The sequence below is a fragment of the Strigops habroptila genome, chromosome 4, assembly GCF_004027225.2.
Source record: "Strigops habroptila isolate Jane chromosome 4, bStrHab1.2.pri, whole genome shotgun sequence".
Classification (NCBI taxonomy): domain Eukaryota; kingdom Metazoa; phylum Chordata; class Aves; order Psittaciformes; family Psittacidae; genus Strigops; species Strigops habroptila.
In genome coordinates, this window is record NC_046358.1 from 5,693,349 (window position 1) to 5,712,494 (window position 19,146).

Below are 19,146 nucleotides of genomic sequence, written 5' to 3' on the forward strand. Positions count from 1 at the left end.
GGCCGCCACAGCACGGCACAGCGGCCTCACGCCTTGTGCTTTATTGCCCGGAGGGTGCGAGAGGAAGCGCAGTTAGCGAGCGCGGTAATAAATAACTTACAATAAATAAATTACCCGTCCCGTTACCCCCACAGCGCGGCTGTGGTACAGGCTCCGCAGTAGCCTGAAAATAGCTGCAGTGTGTGTTGAATGCGCTCAGCTGATGGCTGTCAGCGTTGGGCTGCAGCTCCTGGTGGCCCACGCTGCAGTGTTCCAGGAACAGGAGGTGCGAGGAGGCTCCCACAGAACCAAGAGGAACCAAAGTTACCCAAAGAGCGAGTCTGTGCAAGCTGAGGCACAGCAGCAGGGCTCGACCAAGCGTTCAGGCCTGCACTGGTTGCCATTAACACACTGAGATGCTGCTGCTCTCTGTAGTTGTAGAGGGTTACATGCCAATATGTATGATGCTGCAACGCCACTACTGACAAAAAAATACCCAGGGCTCATTTGACAACTGCTTCCAGCTCCCCTCGTGCTTCAGCCCACCCAGCCCCAGCAGATGCCCTGTATGTTTGCAGACCACACAACCTGGGGGCAAGGAATTGAAAGACTTTTCTCCCTCTTTGTCTCTTCCAACCCCTCTGAAGCTCGCTTTTCCAAATGACCTTAATAATATGCTGTTAGAGGCCTCACAGAAGGGAACTCAGTGCAGAGGAGGAGACAGGCAGCACCAAGCAGTACTTATTGCAGCCTAGCTTATTTGCTGTATTTGCTTTGGCAAGTCTTGGATGCATGGAGAAGAAAGCAGAGGTGGAATGGCAAAGCCCTTCTTTTCTAGGAGTATCTCTACCTTTGATCACATGCAGGTGCAGCTTTACTGGGAATAATTATAATGGAGCAGGAATGCAAAGCTGCCACTGGTGATTTAACCCCTCTATTGTCTAAGCCAAGCCTGAGCACAGCTACACAACACAACACTGGCAAGCAGCCTGCACCAGCACTCCCACTGCTCCAGTAACTGCTGAACCGTGAGGGAGAGCCCCGGTGCTCCCAAGCAGAGGCAGAGCGAGCGGGTGCTGGTTTGTGTTGCCTGCCAGCAGAGGGGAGCATAACCCTGCAGCTGGAAATAGCTTCTGCAAGGGAGCAGCTCCTGCATGAGTTTGGAGCTAGGAAAAAGGCGGAGTTCCTCCTGGAATGAGATGGGTGGACCTGGCAAAGGGGACTGGCACAGCCACACACGCACTGGTGGTGTGGACAGAACCCACCGTCAGAGCAGATGCTCTGGGAGGAGGTGCTGTTGCTCCAGTGGGTTCTGGAGAAGGCCAAGATGGGAACGGTGCCCACCCTCACAACCTTCAGTTTTCAGAGGAGTCTGTTTCTTCGTTGGAGCCTTCACTCTCCGCATCCATTTTTCGCCGATGGTGGAGAGGTTTCCAGGGATAGTTCATCCGGGGGGAGTTACGCACAGGCAAATTGGCTGCATCCCCACTGGAGCTGGTGGGACCAGAGATGGAAAGCCCTGAAACCTGAGCTACCCTGAAAGAGAAAAGACAAATGCTGGGCAGCATAACTTGTCATCTCAGCCCTCACTGTAGCACTTCTGGAGTGAACCTGGGAGGAGGACTTATTCACAGCTCACACAGGGCTGGAAAGATGCTCATGGCACTGAGGGGGAACACTTTGCACCAGTACCAGCAAGACTTGCCATTGGGAATCTTTCTTCCTGATTAAACAGATCTTTCTTCTGGGCTGAGCCTGTGTCCTCCAGCACTCCTGCTTTTCACCATCCAAACAAAATTTCCTGTTTCATTAGATACTGCTGCTTCCTCTAGATCCCTCTGGATCCCCTCTAGATCACACTTTTCCTCTCGATTTCTGAAGCCTTTGTTAGCTGCACCAAGGCATGCCAAAGAAAGAGTCCTTCTCTGCTCAGGCTGTTGTGTTAGCTCCTCTATTGTTTTATAGTAGAGCAAGGGAATAGGGACAGTACCTTACTAAAGTCTCCCTTAGCATGCTAATTTTAATCTGTTGCTTTATCTCCTACTTTAGGCAACTCCACTTACAATTTCTCAAGTTCATGGTCCATGGCAGGGTCGACAAACAAGTCTCCTTTATCTGGCAAAGCTCCTGGGGAAAAAACCAAGGGAAGTATCAGAGCAGAGTTAGGCTATAAAGTGCTCAAGTCACAGCAGCATCCAAAATCCGCCCTGCAAGACAGAGAAGACTTCCTTAAACCTGTTAGAGAAATGGACACTGAATGTTGAGGATCATGGACAGATGAGGAATGATGATCTATATTCTGCATCCTTCACACAGGCTGTGGCTGAGCTCAGACTAAATGGGAGGCACTCCCAGTAGTCTCACCTCCCAGAGAACTTGAAGAGCCCTCAGGATTGGCAGTTTCCATTCATTGCACAAAACTATGGAGTATGACTGTCAGGGAGATGACAGAATGTCAATTGAGGCCTTTGCTAATTGCTCTATATAGTCACCAGTCCCAGATCCTATCAGAGCAATAGATCTGTTGTTGTCTGTGCCACAGCCTGAAGCATGCACTGTACCACCCAGGGAGATGCATACTTCTGTGCCACCTGCTTTTCTTGTGGTGCACTGAGCTTGGGGATCAAAACATTCCACAGATGTAAGGCTATTGCCTTCCTTGCAATTCCGGAAAGTCAGGCCTGACTCTGGTACACATCAAGCCTATAGGTGTAAGTGTGATGGACTGTGCCCTAGTGTTGCTCACTGTCTAGGTGACAGCATGAAAGGCTGGGCCAGTAATCATGTACCCTTTTTAGCACGCTCCTTTGCACATTCAAACCCTATTCAGGATGAAGGACAAGGTGTAGGACTGGAACAGCTGGTTGATTGTCCTTGCCATTCTCTGAAAGGACACTGACACCTCAGGAAGAGCCCAGAAAGGAAGATGGGGCTCTTAGGAAAGCCCTCCTTCCTAATTCTGTAACAAACTCCACCTGGTACAGGAGGGTGGGATCAGCCAGCACAGAGATGACAGGAATGTGCCACTGCACACCAGGACAGAAAACCCACTTGGTCAATTGCACCAACAGTGCGGTGAGGAATGCTCTTGTTTGTCAGGAGACCTGGCTGCTACACTCAGTACCTTTGGCAAGGGGCTTTGTACTCCCTGTGGGGACACAAACCTGGTTTCTGGCCCTGGCACCTTGCTCTGGAAGGATGGGCTGGAGATTTACCTGCCTCACACGGGCAAGCTGGCAGCAGTCACCAAAACCACAGCAGTGAGGGCCTGAAAACCAGAACCAGTTTAGGTCAGAACTGACTCCCACTCCTTCCAGTTCTGGTCTTCCCCTCCTGCAAATGAACAGGGAAGCCTGGCACTGCAACACAGAGTGTCAGGAGGTCCAGTGAAGTGCCCCAGCCTGCTCCCTTTCATGGGCTCTATTAAAAGAATAAGCAGCTAAAGCTTGTTTCTCTATTTGCAGAATGCACAGCGAGGTCTCCAGGGCACAAGAACTACACAAGTCAGTAAACAACCCTCAAAGGATTCACAAATCAACACTGACACTGGAGTTAGGCTGCGGATTCCAGTCTGCCTGACAAACACATCCGTGCTACTCCAGCCTGAACGAGCTGCTCTAATCCTTACCCCTGTTCCTCAAGGGGAACTAGCAGCTTTGTGAGACCAGAGAGACAGCAGGCATCCTGCCTAAAGTTCCTTCACCTGAAACTACCCTCTCGCTGAAGGGCTCTAGGGAGCTTGTGATCCCCTAAAGACCCAAAACTATTGAAATCACCCTTCAGGAGAGATTAAAAGGCACCAGGAAAAGAATCCTCCTCTCCGTGCCACCTGTCAGACTGGTGGCTGCTGCCCCTCCTCTGAGAGAGGCCTCAGCAGGAGATGGCAGAGGGCCAGGGGACGGGCCCCACATTAATGGGAATGAAAACCCACACACTTTGTAGATGGCACAATGGAAGCTGTGGGCAGGATGTGTTTTTTTCTGCTCATCTGTTTTCTTTGCACTCGATTAGAAGTGGATTTTGTAGGGCAAAGGGAAAAAAACCAAAAAGATTTTGCTTGCTGCAATCCAGGCATCACCTTCCCCAGTGAATACACTGCTTCCTAAGCCTGTTTGCAGAGGGGATTGCAGGGCTGTGTTCATGCACCTTTGATATATAATCTCCATGTTGCTGGGTAAGCAGCCCTGCCCCAGAGGAGCATTAGCAGCTTAAATGGTTTGCTGTAAGAAGGGGCTCAGCCAGGGAGGGGACACTTCTGCTCTATTATGACACACACCTGTGCAAAAGAACAACCCTCAGGCAAGGTACACCTTTTCACTGAGGTTGGGTTTTGTAACATAGGGACTGGCAGATACTCAAGCAGAGGGAGAGGATTCCTACCCAAAGATAAAGAAACCCTACCCTTCCTGGCTAGATTATTTGCTGAATGGAGATGAGTGAAGACGAGTGTTTGGGCCTCCACATATTTAAACTTACCTCCCGGATACAGCCCTGTCAAACACCAAAAGGCATTTCTGTTCCCCTTTGCAAGAGAAGGAAGAGCACAAGCAAGGCATACAGGGCAATATGGAATTGTGAGTCCGAACTGTGTGTGGATTACATACTGTCTCTTGCCAATGCAACGCTTTGCTTCCATGCTCTAGAACAACTTTGACCAGAACAGCACAGAAACAAGCAGTGAGATGCTGCTTGGGAATCCCTCTGGTTCCCACCGCGGTCTGGTACAGACTTTTGTGGCACTTTCTGTTTTATGATACCACCAGATTTTCAGCAGGCCATAGATGAATATAGTCATTAGATCACACTGCCTCAATGGAAGATGGGGAAGAGCTGGGAAAGATTGGGCTTTCAGTCTTTGAGTTAATGAGGCAGCAGAGGTTTTCCCATTAGTGTGTTCTTGTAGATGAGAGCAGTCACTTGAAATCTGTGAGAGAATGAAGGGCTAAATCATAGGATGGGAATTCAGTACTGTCAACAGCAGCCACCACCTCACTTGTCTCCTGACCTCCTCTGCCCAATCTTTATAGCCAAATGTTAAAATGTTCTGCTAAAATGATCAGCTACTGAAGAGACAAACCACTGCTATCTTAGCGCAGCATTTCATAGCTACTTTTATCCTTGAAGAAGCTCCACAGCTTCAAGCAGACAGCAAAGGCACAGTTACATTTTAAAGTTTAATCCATCAACAAAAAGATGAAAAACTTTCCCTCCCTCTTCCTGACAGTGTAAAATCTGGAGCATAATTACAGAGGAAATTGCCCAGAAATGCAGAATGACTGAAAATCTACAGCTTTACCACTCAAAAGTCTTACCTAGAGCTCTATTGATCCCCTGATCCTTCGCAAGTGCCATAAGGAATCCATAGAAGGTCAGTCTCTGTGCACTACTCAGCATTTCCTTCACAAGAGCAGAAGGTGGACAGCTAGGAAAAGGAAGACAAAGAGATCATCTTGTCTTTTAAATTATCATCTTGGGTTTTCTTCCCAAGACCCAGCTCAAACCACAGAAATAAACCCTGTTACCTGTTCTAACACTGTCAAGTTGCCCTGACTCAGTTTAAAACAAACAGCCACCAGCTTGCTTATTTAGCATTGCATCTGCTCCCTGTTTACTAAGCAAGATGTTTGAGCTGAGGTACATCCCTAGGAGCATTCTTACCTGTCTCCATTCCAAGAACAGGGAGAAAAGCCTAAATTCACTCAAAGGCATACATAGCCCCACTCTTAGCATGTTCTTTCAAAATCAACTGGGAAATCCTTTCTTTTAGAAGACAATAAACTTTCATGAGGGTTGTTGTGGTGTTATCACCCTTTTATCATAGTTATAGTCATCCAAGGAGCAGGAAAACCTCTCTGATGATAGCCTAAATATGTCAGAAAACAGTATTTAGGTAGGAATTAAATGCACATGTCCCCTTCTTCTACACTCACCTTAACCCCTTGCCCTGACTTCTAAGCAATATTATCATAGTAATTCCTGCTCTTGCCTAATACTTCTTAAACAAATTCATGCAAAATAAAACTACCTCATGAAGAGGAAGTGTTGAACAGTGCATGTGGGCTGTGTTATCCATCAGGCAAAGGTGGTTACTAAAGCCTGGCTGAGTATTTAGCTACTGGATGAAAGGCTGGGAATGGCTCCCCTCACAGTGCTGAGCAGAGCCTGATGTACCAGATGGGCTCACAGTGTCCTTCCCATCTGAATCTATCAGGACATACAGGGAACACAGAGCTTTTGTTATTTAAAAGAACAAAACAACCTGGCATCTCCATGCTTAGTTATCTATGATACTGGGCAGCAGTTCAGCAGTAATTTTGTGGATGACAAATTTGGATTCAGGCACCTAAAGAAGGATGCAGGTGGAACTTGTGTCCTGAGTCTTTTTGTGGATCTAACCCATGACTTTCTAGCACAGCATGTGCTTGCTACCTGCAAGAAACTATGAAGTGTCAAAGCTATAATATGAGGGCTGATATTACTCCATCCCCTGCTGAACTAAGGATAGTCTCGTGCCTCGGATCTGTGACTGGAGATCAGCTCCATCATAGGCTTGGGTACAGACCAGCAGTGTGATCTTGTCTAGGTACTAAGGCTTCGAACTCCATCCACCCCAGTGGGCCTTTCCAGTGCTTCAACACCCAAGAACACAACTGCACTTCTTTATCTCCTCTAGTTAACTCCTGGTGGTAGGTGGGCCTCTCCTGGATGAAAGTGTCAATGCTGAAGTGATAAGGAAAGCAGGGACCCAAATAAATCCATTACTTCAAGAACCAGCTCAAATCCCATGTTTCTTAGGTGCATGAAATTGTTCCTCTCCTTTGGTTAAAGTGGTTTAGTGTGATCTCTCCCTTTAGACTTCTCCAATGAGATCTGTTTGGGAGTTACAGCTTGTTCAAAGTCCTGTATTTCATCATAGCTCCAACCTTACAAAGGGTCTCCAGAGACACAGACTTCAAATCTGTGTTTTGGACTCCATTCATACCTGTACTTTGATCTGTCACACAAGGACTCTAGGCACTGGTAGAAGAGAGATGCCTCTACCCCGTCAAGTGGGCTGCAGTCATTTGGGGGCTGGCGCTGCCGATGTTGCCCAGAGGATGATGTTGGCACAATCACAGTATTTGGATTCTTACCAGCCAGTAGGTCTTGATAAATAGCAGCCACACTTTCCAGGAACTCTGAAACAAACAGAAGGTTAGTTAAAACTCAGGGCTACAACCAGTAAAGCATCCTCCTGACCTACCAGACCTGGGATTAAACTGTCATTCCCTGCTCTGTGTTTTAGTGTTTTACATAGCACCGAGAGGAAATAAGCACAACATTACAATGTCCTGCATAGCCAGATCAGATAATTATACAGGCACAAACAGCCATTTCCATAGAAGTTGCTGGCTTCTTCCTGTCGTGATGATTATGAGAGGCCACTTACTCTGTTGAGCAAGATTCTTCTCAAGGAAACAGAGGCTAGCTGGCACATGGATAAAACAGTGGAATGAGAAAGTTAACCTTAACACGAAACTGGTTTGCAAAGCCTAAATAGTTCTCCTTCTCCATCTCTTGCCACTGATTAAGAACTCATCCAAGTTAGGAACCATCTATATGGAACCGCAACAGGAGGACAGGGAGTTAGTCAGGGCTCCAGGCTGTATCCCAGCTTGTCTCTGTGCTGCTCCAAAGTAAATATAACATGGGATCTAGAGGAAGGGCCAGGGCAGGTCAGGGCTAGAGCTGGCAGAAAGCCTCTCCCCAGGCTCCTCATACTACCCACTGTTTACTGCAAGAGTCTAATTTTAAACAAGTTTGTTTATGGATGTGGTCAGCAGTTTACAAATCTAGATTCCATTTGGAGTGGTTTGCATGTGTGTGGGTTGGTGGGAGAGCGTATGACAGGCTGCGTGTGTGCCTTGTGCCTGGCTGAGCAGGACAGGGATGGGATGGTGGAGTGTGTGTACACAAGGGAGGGCTTGTGAGGATTCCAGTGGCATTTCAGCCCCGACTGAATGGAAGTGTAACGCTGTGTGTGAGGCGGCTGGGGAGGGAAGGCAGGATGTCAGCGGGCCCTCAGGCTGTGCCGAGGCTCTGCAGCGCAGTGGAAATATTTGTTTTAGCAGAGAACAACTTTCCAAACGCATTTGCTGTCCCTGGCTCAAGGCATTACAAGCCTGGTTCTGCCCAACCCAAGTCACTGGGTTTTGAACTGTTTTTCTTTGATAAATTGTCAGGGATAATGTTGTGATATGCACAGGGGACTAACAGGGAAGTCTACACAGACAAGTACTGAGAAAAAGAGAGTTTTGTATTAATTAGCTGACTTTTAACTGCTAGAAAGATGGGAGCTGACAGCTTGGATCAGATCATCAGGCCACCCAAGTCTACTCTCTGACCACAGACTATGCCCCACCACAGCTTCTACCCAGTGCCCCCCAGTATCCAAACCTCCCCCCTTTTGCCCGTTCGGGGCCAACCGTGAGCTACGTCCATCAGAGGGAGCTATTTCAGTGCGAGTGGACAGGAATCCATGAGCTTGTGTTGCTGTGTGCGAGGATAGAAGTGGCACCCCAGCAGTCCCCAGCGCTTGGGAGCATAGCTAACTTTGATGAAGGAAACGCTTCCCTCTTTTTTTCCCACTTAAGCAGTTCCCTGAATGAGGTTCCCTTCCCTCAACCGCATTTTAGGGGGACAAACAGGCCATTGTATTTTAAAGCAGTCTCCCTGTGCAGAACAAGCACCTGAATGCTCATTCAAGTTCCTCCCTCTTGTCTCATGAACTTCAGTCTAGGGGATTTTTACAGAGGTATACGTGTGGGTGAGCATATGTAAATATACACAAACACACGAATTTGATCATTTGATTTATACTTTTCCTGTCAGGAATTTTAAAAGAAGTATCCCCTCTAGTTAAAACTCAAACAGGGGGACAGGGGTAGAATATGATGAATGACCAACAATCTGAAGAAGGTAGATGGGGATTAACTGTTCACTTCCAACTAGGGGCTCTCAAACCAAACCAGAGGGACTAGTGGCAGACCTGCAACTCCTTGCCAAAAGGTTGGAGGCTACAAGTTTATGTGATTTCAAGGGGAGGCTGGAGAAGTTCGTGTGAGTGGAGTCCACTCCATGGGTTCCTAACCCCATGGAAATGATATCCAGCTCAGAAACACTTTGAGCTGAAATCAGCTCATAGTTGAGTGAGCATTAGGGGGAAGAATTGTTCAGTTCCTTTTCCTTTCAAGGCACCAGCTGGTTGGGCTTTTCTTACCCTATCTCCAGCAGGGACCAATATTCCAGAGGCAGAAATTAAGGAAATTAAGGTTGTATTAAGGAAAGGAAAAAACAAATGTTCCTAGTAGAAGTTAATTGTTAGGTGCTAACATGCTCTAGATAAAGCTGGGAATTTATGTCTCAAGACTAATACATGTCTAAATCATAACAGTTACAGGTATCTTGTTAGTCACAAAAATTGGGAACCTCCTTACGAAGCCTTCTAATCTCTTGGCATCAGTGATGACTTTTGTCTGTAGATTCCATTATCTATATATTTCCTGGGAAAACCCATATCCTTACAAGTTTCAAAAGAGCACAGGGCTTGGGAAGCTGTAAAGATGTAATGCTATACTGGTGGGTGAATTCAGGAGCTTCCCAGCATTTACCTGAGTAGTAGAACTGGATCTGGAAAGCAAAGAGGAAATCAGAGAAAGACATCAGGCAATCCATAGCATCATCCATCAGCACAATCCTACGACAAGATGAGAGAAACAGTTTAGTATCTACCAAAGAACTAATGTCTGTAAGCAGGAATCCCACATTTAGAGAAACTGCAGCTAGGGAGCTATGTGCAACTGAGGATTGCTACTGGCTTGGCCCAGTATAGGAGGTTAGGAGAGAGGAATGGGAACACCCACTGCTGCATGGATGTGGGCATCCTAACATCAATGAAGGCAGCTTAAGCACTTCAGTGAGGAGAAGATCCCGAATGTCAGTGCTACCACACACTTCAGCTACAGTGTAAATAGAGCAGTGACATGGATGTTGAGCATTCAAAGCCTGGTGGACACGATGGAACAAGCCCTGGCATAAAAACTACAAGGCTGGTTCACAAGGGTATACAAAGAGTAACTGTGCTACAGACAAGACAGTTACACAGGTATTAGACTGGTGTGAGCAGAACGAGACTTATGCTATTCCTCTGTGCATCAGAGTTCATCAAAGTGGGATATTTTCAGATTCATAAGGCTAAAAGCTGTAGTCAAACTCCACTTGACTACAGAGGAAGTAACATTGCACCAACCATCAGCTTTCTAATTACGCACCGTGAACATCCTATCTTCCCTTCCTGATGAATGAATCAGTCTCTTTTCCTATCTATCAATCAAGTCTATAATTTGACTATCAGGTCAAATTTCATGGAAACTGAAGACTTCTTGGGCCAGGGACAATGTCTTCTTTCTCTCTGCTAAGCCCCAGGTGCATGTAGGGAGCCACATGCATCCCTGTTTTGAAGCATACTTCATGAATATGGAAAGTATCAGCCACAGGCCATAAAGTCCAACTCCTCCTTTCATGAAAAAACTCTGGATTTCAGAAGTAAGTTAGGGCAAAAACATTCATAAACATGAAAATAAAACCAATGCTCTGGTCATATGGATGAAAAGGTCAGTCTCTGTGCTGGGAAAGAGAAGGCTTTGGGGAAACCTTTTAACAGTCTTCCGCTACCGAAAGGGGCCTACAATAGGGACTTCTTACAAGGGCATGTACTGACAGGACAAGGGGAATGGCTTCAAACTGAAAGAGGGGAGATTTAGATCTGATATTAAGAAGAAGTTCTTCCCTGTGAGGGTGCTGAGGCGCTGGCACAGGGTGCCCAGAGAAGCTGTGGCTGCCCCATCCCTGGCAGTGTTCAAGGCCAGGTTGGACACAGGGGCTTGGAGCAACCTGCTCTAGTGGAAGGTGTCCCTGCCCGTGGCAGGGGGTTGGAACTGGATGAGCTTTAAGGTCCCTTCCAACACAAACCATTCTGTGATTCTATGATATAATGAAAATCAAACTTGGGCTGACCAGTGACAGACTGGAAAACAGAAGAAAACACCCAAAACCAGAGTATTCAGGCAATGCTAAAGACAGGCAGTTGTGCTTCTTTTCAACTGCGTGCAGGTCTACTGACCCTGTACAGTCAGCATCTGGCATATCATGTCATACAAGAATTACAGCCTTCATTACAGCCAAAGTATAGGTCATTTAGTAGGACCCTTTTGAACATGAGGCCAAATACAATCCATGGTCCAACTCCTTCAGCATCAACGGTCTAAACACATTGCTAGGGAAACGCTGTTCTGTCTCATATAAAAGACTCCAGGGAGCTGTGTGGGAGGCTGACCTAGAAGAGTCACAGGATCTTGCAAGACTTCCCTGCCACTCAGACCAGTTCTCTTCACTGTGGCAAAATCAAACATGTAGAGCAGCTTGAATTAATTCTCTCAAAGAAGAAAGACTGGGGCTAAGAGGGTCCCCAGGAGAAAAGCCAGTATTTAAAACAAAACCCTTTGAAGATGTCAAAGTGCTTCTGATTTATTTATTATGTTCCAGAAGCCTCCTCTCCTCCTGCCTAAAGAAGCAGTAGCTTCAGTTCTTAATTCTCACTAATAAGCATGTTACTGAGGTTGTCAGTGGCCACATCAAGGCAATGGCTTTGAAGCTGGCAGGCAGAGCATCTTCATCTCTCAAGCAATACTGCTCAGCCACTGGTGTTTCCAACCACTATTTAAGCACTGGAAATGCAATTGGCCATGTTGCTGATGAGCTGCACTCCCTCCTTTGAAATGATGGTCTGCCTCCCAGATACCCTCAAAGCACAAGCTCTGAAGCCTTTGCCAGTGTATTTCTCCATCTTGGAGGTGCAGAACAACAGTGGAGAGGATTTTGTACCTATTTGTTATGCAGAGAGACAATATTACATCACCTTCATGACAATCGACTCATTTTGCTTGTTGAATCTAAAGCTACAGTCAACAGCTGTGCTCTGCAGCACCAAGTCCCAGTGTTTTACTTAGGAGAGAGCCTGAGGAAGTAGCCAGAGGTCTGAGAATGTGCTGGACATTTCTTGCTGTTAAAGACAGCGAGGAGCCTCTAAGGAAGGCTGTACAGCACATATGTGGCGGAGCAGCGTCTAAATAGAAGCAGGTGCACTCTGGTGCTGGGTTACTGACTGCACTTGGCCCAGGAGCCTGCACTCCGGAAATGTTGAGAGGTCATTAAATCCAATACAATCATTTATAAGGAGATTGAGAGCAGCTGGCTATTTCCCTACATAGCCAGCTGAGTGAGCAGTCAGGGAAGCTGGGAGAGCATCATATCTGCACCTCTTCCCTGAAATAGCTGGCAAGGAGCGAATCGTTACAGCCATGGACTGTAACCCAGACAGCAGGTCCTGGAAGCCTGAAATGCAACTCAAAAGAGTTTGTCAGTTAGCTGATATTTCAAGGGATTCTTTATTCATTCTTTCTTGTCCAAATTAGACTTTAAGCCCTTAAGGGCACAGATGTATTTACAAAGTTAGTAGCGGCATTCAACGAATAATGAAAATCAAGGAGAAGCTTTGGAAAGGCCTGGAGAAAGACGCCTACACTTGAGGGACTCTGGTAACATGTACAGTGGTCTTCCAGGGTTGAAGTGAGTTTGGCTGGTAGGAAAGCCTTGCTGCGGTGCCAATGGGGAAACTTTATGATCTACTGATTGTGGTTAAAATCTCCAACTAGACAGGATGTCCCCAGGACAAACTCTAGACCAGGCAAGTTGAAAGGACTTTTACTGTTCTCTGCTACCATTAAAGGCTAACTGACACAATCTGCTTAAGGCCGGGCTGGCTCAAATGAGCCTTCAGGGACTTGGTTTGTTTACTGATACATGGAGGCAAAAATAGGCAAGATCATACAAAAAGGGCAAGATCTGCACCCTCAGGCAATCTTTTAGTAACAGAGGCACAGACTCGCAAGCCCTACTTCCATTAGCACTGATCAGTGCAACGTGAGCTCCCATACCACATAAAGCAGCACAGGAGCTGTGAACTACTCGGCTCTCACCACTCCAATGTGGGCAGTGAGTTCCTTGTGTTTCTGTTACAAGGGAAAAGTCGGTGCTCAGGTACAGATCTTGAAATCATGGCATCAAACCAGAAAAATCCCTTCATGTTCTGTCCTTCTGCAATTTCAAGATTCAGAAGCCAAAAGGTGTCTCTGAAGATCAAAGGTATCTCTGTAGATTAAGATCTTCAATCTGCTAATGGCTATAACCCTTTGAAGAGAAAAAAGCCATCCAAGAAATCTCACGGACACAGACAGCCTGGTTCTTTCTTTGGGTATGACTTCTGCATTTGTGTAGCACCAGGAACAGAAAAGCAGAGTGCTCTAGTGTCATGCAAACAAAACCTATATTGTTGTAGCCTCTGTTCTTCTGCTCTGACATTCCTAATCTTACTCCCAGTGTTTGTTATCAGTGCATAGCAACAGCTCCTGGATGAGAGAGGAGTGCACTGTGCCGTGAGATCATCTCAGTCACGCAGCATTGAGACTACAACTACTACTGCTCTCTTCTTCACAGTCCTGGCTGTATCAGTCAATGCTGTGGCTATTCCTGCTGCTACTTTATTTAACTCCTTTTCCAAGCAACTGAACCATTGGGAGTCTGCAGACTGGAGGAGGAACAATGTCAGTGGGTTTGCATGTGACATTCATGCTTAGCAAGGACTCAGTCAACTGGTGCTGGAAGACAGGCTGCAGAGTTCATCTTTCTAACTGGCAGAGAACAAGGACAATGGGAAGTGTAGAGCAGAAAAAGGACAAGAGAGTGAGCAACAGTTGGAAGGGAAGAGAAAGATGGTTTAGAAATATGACAAGTTTTATTATGATTGTTCAGCTACATCAGCTTGTAACAGAATAATAGCAATGTGTGAGTCAATCTCCAGCCAGCCAAAAGCAGGAGTGAGGTCATCCCCACCTGAGCCTGGGTGCCTCTGACAGAGATCTCATTTCCCTCCAACACCTGCTCCCAAAGCTTGCTTGTCTGTTTCTACAGCACACACACACCAGCGCAGCAGGCCCCTGAATGGGGCCTCTAGTTTACAACAGCCCTGTGGATTAAATTCCTTGACACAAACATCAGAACATGTGTAGATACACTGAAGTCTCATGCACCATCACAAATTCCTGCTCAGCTCAGCTGGAAGCCTATGAAATACACACCAGTGCACGGGACTGGTGCTTGTGTACCTCCATGAAAGGAAGCAGCAGATATATCCCTGCTACAGGGTTAGCATTCTTTCTTAGTCTGGCATTGGAGGCCAAGCAACTGTACTCTGTGGAGCCCCAAAGGCTCACTGATGAGCTAGAGGGGAGAGCAGTGCTCAACTTTTAGTTTTAATTGAACCAACGCAGCTTTAACTGCAGTTCAATTTGGATAGCTGCACATAGGAGCCAGGGAAGAATTCAGAGAATCAGCCAAGTGAAGTACTAGCAGATGGACAACACTTCCCTTTTCACTTTCCTTTCTTACTATAATTTTCATGGGACTCTGATGCTAAAGAAAGGTAAGAGAGTGACAAATAGAAAATGAGAACCTTTTCATTATTAAGGCCATGATCAGCATAGGCAGCAGTAATATCCTGATCATGGGTCTGGATCCTGTTTCCAAACGTCATACCTAGGTCCATGAAATAAGTCACATTTCCATGCCCCCTCTGCTGAGGTGGCTGGGAATGAGAGCATGTATTCAGTAATCTTGCTGTGATTATATGTTTCTGTGTGTGTGCACATGCACTCCTACTGAGATCTGAACTGACCCCCCACCCCTACACATGCAGATCCCTTATTACATTTTCACTATCAGATAGTTAATAATCAACTGCCTGGGCTGGACTGGAACCAGCAAGCACTATCAGTAAAAACTTCTATATCACCTTATCAGTGCCCTGAGCCATCTATTTGCTTTAGGCCTTGTCTAGATTAAACTAAAATTTCAAATAGATTAGCTACCATGTTCTTAACTAATGTACTTGAAAACACTGGCAATCCTTCAGAGGGTACTACCTTTTAAACGTGATCAACCAGAGAAAGCTGGGGTGAAGGGGAACATATTTGAAAGCTGGTAAACAGTATTTGAAATAGAGTATAAAATCATGTCAGTTAAAAACACATTGGCTAGCATTCTTTTATATGCAACTCACCTCCTGAATGCACAGCCAGCAGCAGCATTCTGCACTGATATCTCAGTCCCTGTATACCTTAAATACACACTCTTTCCCATTGCTAGAAAAACACCCTGTTCTTAACCTCAAAACATGGTATCTCTTTTCCCCAAAATCTTAAAAGCTGAAGGTTCCTGTCCATACCTTTACCCACAGATTTAGTTCCTAAGTCAGATCTTGCCTGAGAAGAAAAGCTGAGGACCCACCTTGCTGCTTTCTGTGTGAGTTCCATTGGGAAGTCAGGGCAGAGCAGCTGCAGCAGGCAGTGGTATTCCTGTGCTGTCAGCAAATCTGCAGGAAAAGAGAGGTGAGAACATTGTAATTCTTTTACAGGCTGTTCCCTCCCCTTGCTTCCTCTCTAGGAAAAAAACCCCACATATTCCCTTCTACTCTCAATTCAAGTAGACTAGATAGTAATTACAATATAACTGCTCCCTAGATCCTCAGATCTGGGCTCTTCACATGGAGTTTCCAGCAAAGACTATCAGAAAGAGGCCTGATAAAGGGGAAATCCTATTGAAGAGACTCCTGTAGAGAAACTAATAGGTAGTGATTCGGTGTGAAAAAGGGGTGACCAAACCAGGGCAGTTTCAAGTGAGAACACACTTTGGTTTGACTTGAATATAATCATGTGGAAAAAGGAATCATTTCAAAGTTGCTTAAATTTGCTGAAATTCACTGGCATGGTGTCATTCACCACAATACGCCTGAAAACCATCCGCAGAACATCTGGCAGCAGTAACAAAGACAAACAAGGGGTTTGGGTTGTGTATGGAAGGCTGCAGTGTATAAACCACAGACGTTATTACTTTGGCATTCGGTAAGGCAGCTGGATGGTCTCTTTTGGAATAATGTGTACAAATCTGGTCACTGTATTATAGGAAGCACAGAAGGAAGATCCAAAAAACACAAGAAAACCAATCAAATGATTTATGTTTTAGAGAGCAACTTTGTGAAAGACTGGTACAGAAAGGCCTCTGTGGTTCAGCAGGAGTCTAAAAGAGGTGACTCTTAGGGAAGCTTATAGGATCCCAAGGGAATGGAAACATGCTGATGTCAAAAAGCCCTGCATGATTGTATGTTCATAGTCCAAAAGGCTGCGGACTGGAGTTCAGAAGACTTGCAGAACAGCAGCAATTTTGCACTACTTCTATATACAGAAGAATGCAAAGTATGGAAGAAAGAGCCAAGGGTGGAAGTAGAGCCAAGCAGTAGCCAGGGAGGGGATCCAAAGGGCACAGCCATTAGGATTGAGGTACAGAGTGTGAGTTCTTTTGCCACAGACACATCTTGGCCTTCTTTAGGCTCCCATCCAGATAACCAACCTTGTCCCAGATACCTCCACAACTCCTCGCAGCCTGGCAGAGCAACAAAAGCGAGGGAAAGGGAAAATGGCACCCCTTGTCTGATGCTCCAAGAGGCAGGTATGCAGTACCAAAGGCACGTTTCACTGCAACATCCAACCCAGCCACATTAGTATTTTCAGTGCTGACTAAAGAAATAGTCCAGGAGGACTGTCACCAAAATCAAGTTACAAACTTTTCCTTTACCTACATTTTTGGCCAGGGAAGCAGAGGAAAGAGAGGCCAGAATGACTGTTTTTAGTTCAGGAAACCCTATAGCTGAATAACGCTGTTGTCAGACTCTTTGGCATCCATTAGAGACACTCTCTAGACTGCTACACTTTGCACTGCTTTTGGGTGGACTTTCTATCTAATGAAGCAGCTTAGGTTTAGGGTGATGCTATGAAAAGGTGATTTTGCTCTGTCTGGAAAAGCTACCTCTGCTCTAACACAAGGAAGTCCCAGCCTGTGCAGAATTACACCAAGAATTTGTGCAACCTATTCTACTGTACAGATAAATAGATCAGAATCAATCTTCTTCCAGTATTTGAAAGCTGAGCTGAATTAAATTTCTATGACTGCACTGAAATTACAGATGTCTGGGAGAACATGGAGGGCACTGTAACTTTGCATTGTCATTTCTTACTAAAACACAAATCAGAGGCTGCTCTCTATTGCAAACAGTACTTTGGTCCTTCAGTCAGTGTGTATCTGAGCTCAGTGATGGTATCCAGTGGAATGGTGGGGTTTTCTCCTGCAATGTTAACTAATGAGTTCCTTGAAAGTCATCAAGGAAAGTATCACCACATTTTATGTAAAACTGCAAAAGGATATTATTTTAAAAGTCCCACTTATCATGAGCAGGAAGATGCACATTTTTAACTGAATTTTCAGCTCATTGTTTCATAGAGGAAAGAAGTTTTTCTTCTGTGTTATTTTGTTAGATCAACAGTCATTTACAGCAATAGAGATTTTGGTCATCAGTTAAGAAAACTCTCTGTTTTCTTAACTTCTATCTTGCATATACCTTTCTGTGTAAGGTACAAGCAAGTTCCATAAAATCATCTTCAACAGGATCAACGTAGGAAGTGGGTTACAGGAAAACAAAGAAGTTGGGCATAAAAAGGCTCTTTTGAAACAGGCACTTGCTCGTAATTGAAGAGGACAACAGCATGGACCTCTTACAACTACTCTTCAAGGATTTCTAAATGTAACTGTGAATAATGCTGGGAATTAAACCTCTCATCTTTGTCTAATGAATCTACACGTTGGTCTGAAGGAGTCTTTGGAAGCTTTATGCAAAACTCCATTTACATTTTTTTGTTTGCTTAAGTTCAAATTCCTGTTTATGCACCCTTAAACCTCTTGCTCTCCACTATTTTTTCCTTTCATTTGTCAACAGATGATGATAATAACTCTTTCTTCATACTGTATCTTACCTAATCTATGGAACTGATAACTAAAGTTAAACCTTTTTAAGCGTATCTTACCCTCTACATCCCTCCCTCCCTACCCCATTCATATCTGTTGCTCTGCTTTGATCCCCTTTAGATTTTCACAGTGTGGTGTCAAGCAGCGTACAAAGCACCCCTCATGCATTCAGATCAGACAGGCTCTAGGAGGATAATCTGCCCACTTGCAGCAGCAAAGCCACTTTTCATTAATTCTTAGCCTTCTCTTTGCTCCCCTTGAAGGTGAAGGACTTTAAGGTTTTTTTTGAGGATGAGGTTCCCTGAGAAGGTTGCACTTTGTTCGTGGGCTCTAGCAAGCATGAGTTTTGAGGCATGGAGATCTCTCCCTTGCTAGAAATGACACACTTTTAAACCTTACAATCATTTACATTGTCTTTTTCTCCTCCCTCTTCATACCCACTCACGGCATCATCCTTACTCCTCCATCACAAAACAACAGAACGACATAGAGCAAAAGCAGAAGTCTGCTCAGAAAGACTGGCAAAGGGTGGCAGAGATCCTCTGCAGCCAGCACATAGAATCATAGAATCAAGTAGGTTGGAAAAGACCTTTCAGATCATCAAGTCCAACCATTATCCCAGGACTGCCAAGACCACCACTAACCCATGTCACTGAGGGATCAGAGTGTGAAGTTAAAATAAAAGTGGAATTAACTGCAGTTTCAGTCTTTGAGCAAATGGTCGATTTAGATGGGAACTGCACACAAAGCTCGAGTGGTGCAGAGAAGACTTTTCTCTGAAGGAAGAAGCCCTTTGCTTCTTATGCCTGGAGAAACAGCACCAAGTTAGTCCCTGAAGCATGCAGGAGCTCATGCACAGCTCAGCCTGTAGATACCCCAGGCGCCTGACCAATAAATCCTACCAGTTCCTCAGACTGCAGATGGGTACCTATTACACAGGAAGGGGGATCACCACAGACCTTAGGAGGTGTCCACAGTTTGCCATGATGACTGTTTTCCTATTCCCCACTGCAAGGTCAGTGAAGACCATGCAAAAATTTACATTTGCCCATGCACCATATTGTCTGCCAAGAGCTGCTTGGAATAAACAAGGGCACTTTTGGTGCACGACCACATTGCTCCTTCCTGTCTCCAGGCCACAGCTGAGTAAATAGTGTT

The 19,146-nt window shown here is 45.6% G+C and overlaps 1 protein-coding gene across 1 annotated transcript in view; it reads right to left on the minus strand.

The window, feature by feature from the left end:
• Window positions 1-26: 26 nt before the first annotated feature.
• C4H11orf49 (chromosome 4 C11orf49 homolog) overlaps window positions 27-19,146 on the minus strand; it is an 85,234-nt gene continuing 66,114 nt past the window's right edge. Inside the window, 6 exon segments of the mRNA XM_030481279.1 lie at window positions 27-1,515; window positions 2,043-2,106; window positions 5,292-5,401; window positions 6,962-7,157; window positions 9,630-9,715; window positions 15,421-15,505. Of these exon segments, the coding sequence (XP_030337139.1) occupies window positions 1,335-1,515; window positions 2,043-2,106; window positions 5,292-5,401; window positions 6,962-7,157; window positions 9,630-9,715; window positions 15,421-15,505 (722 nt within the window). The 3' untranslated portion in view covers window positions 27-1,334.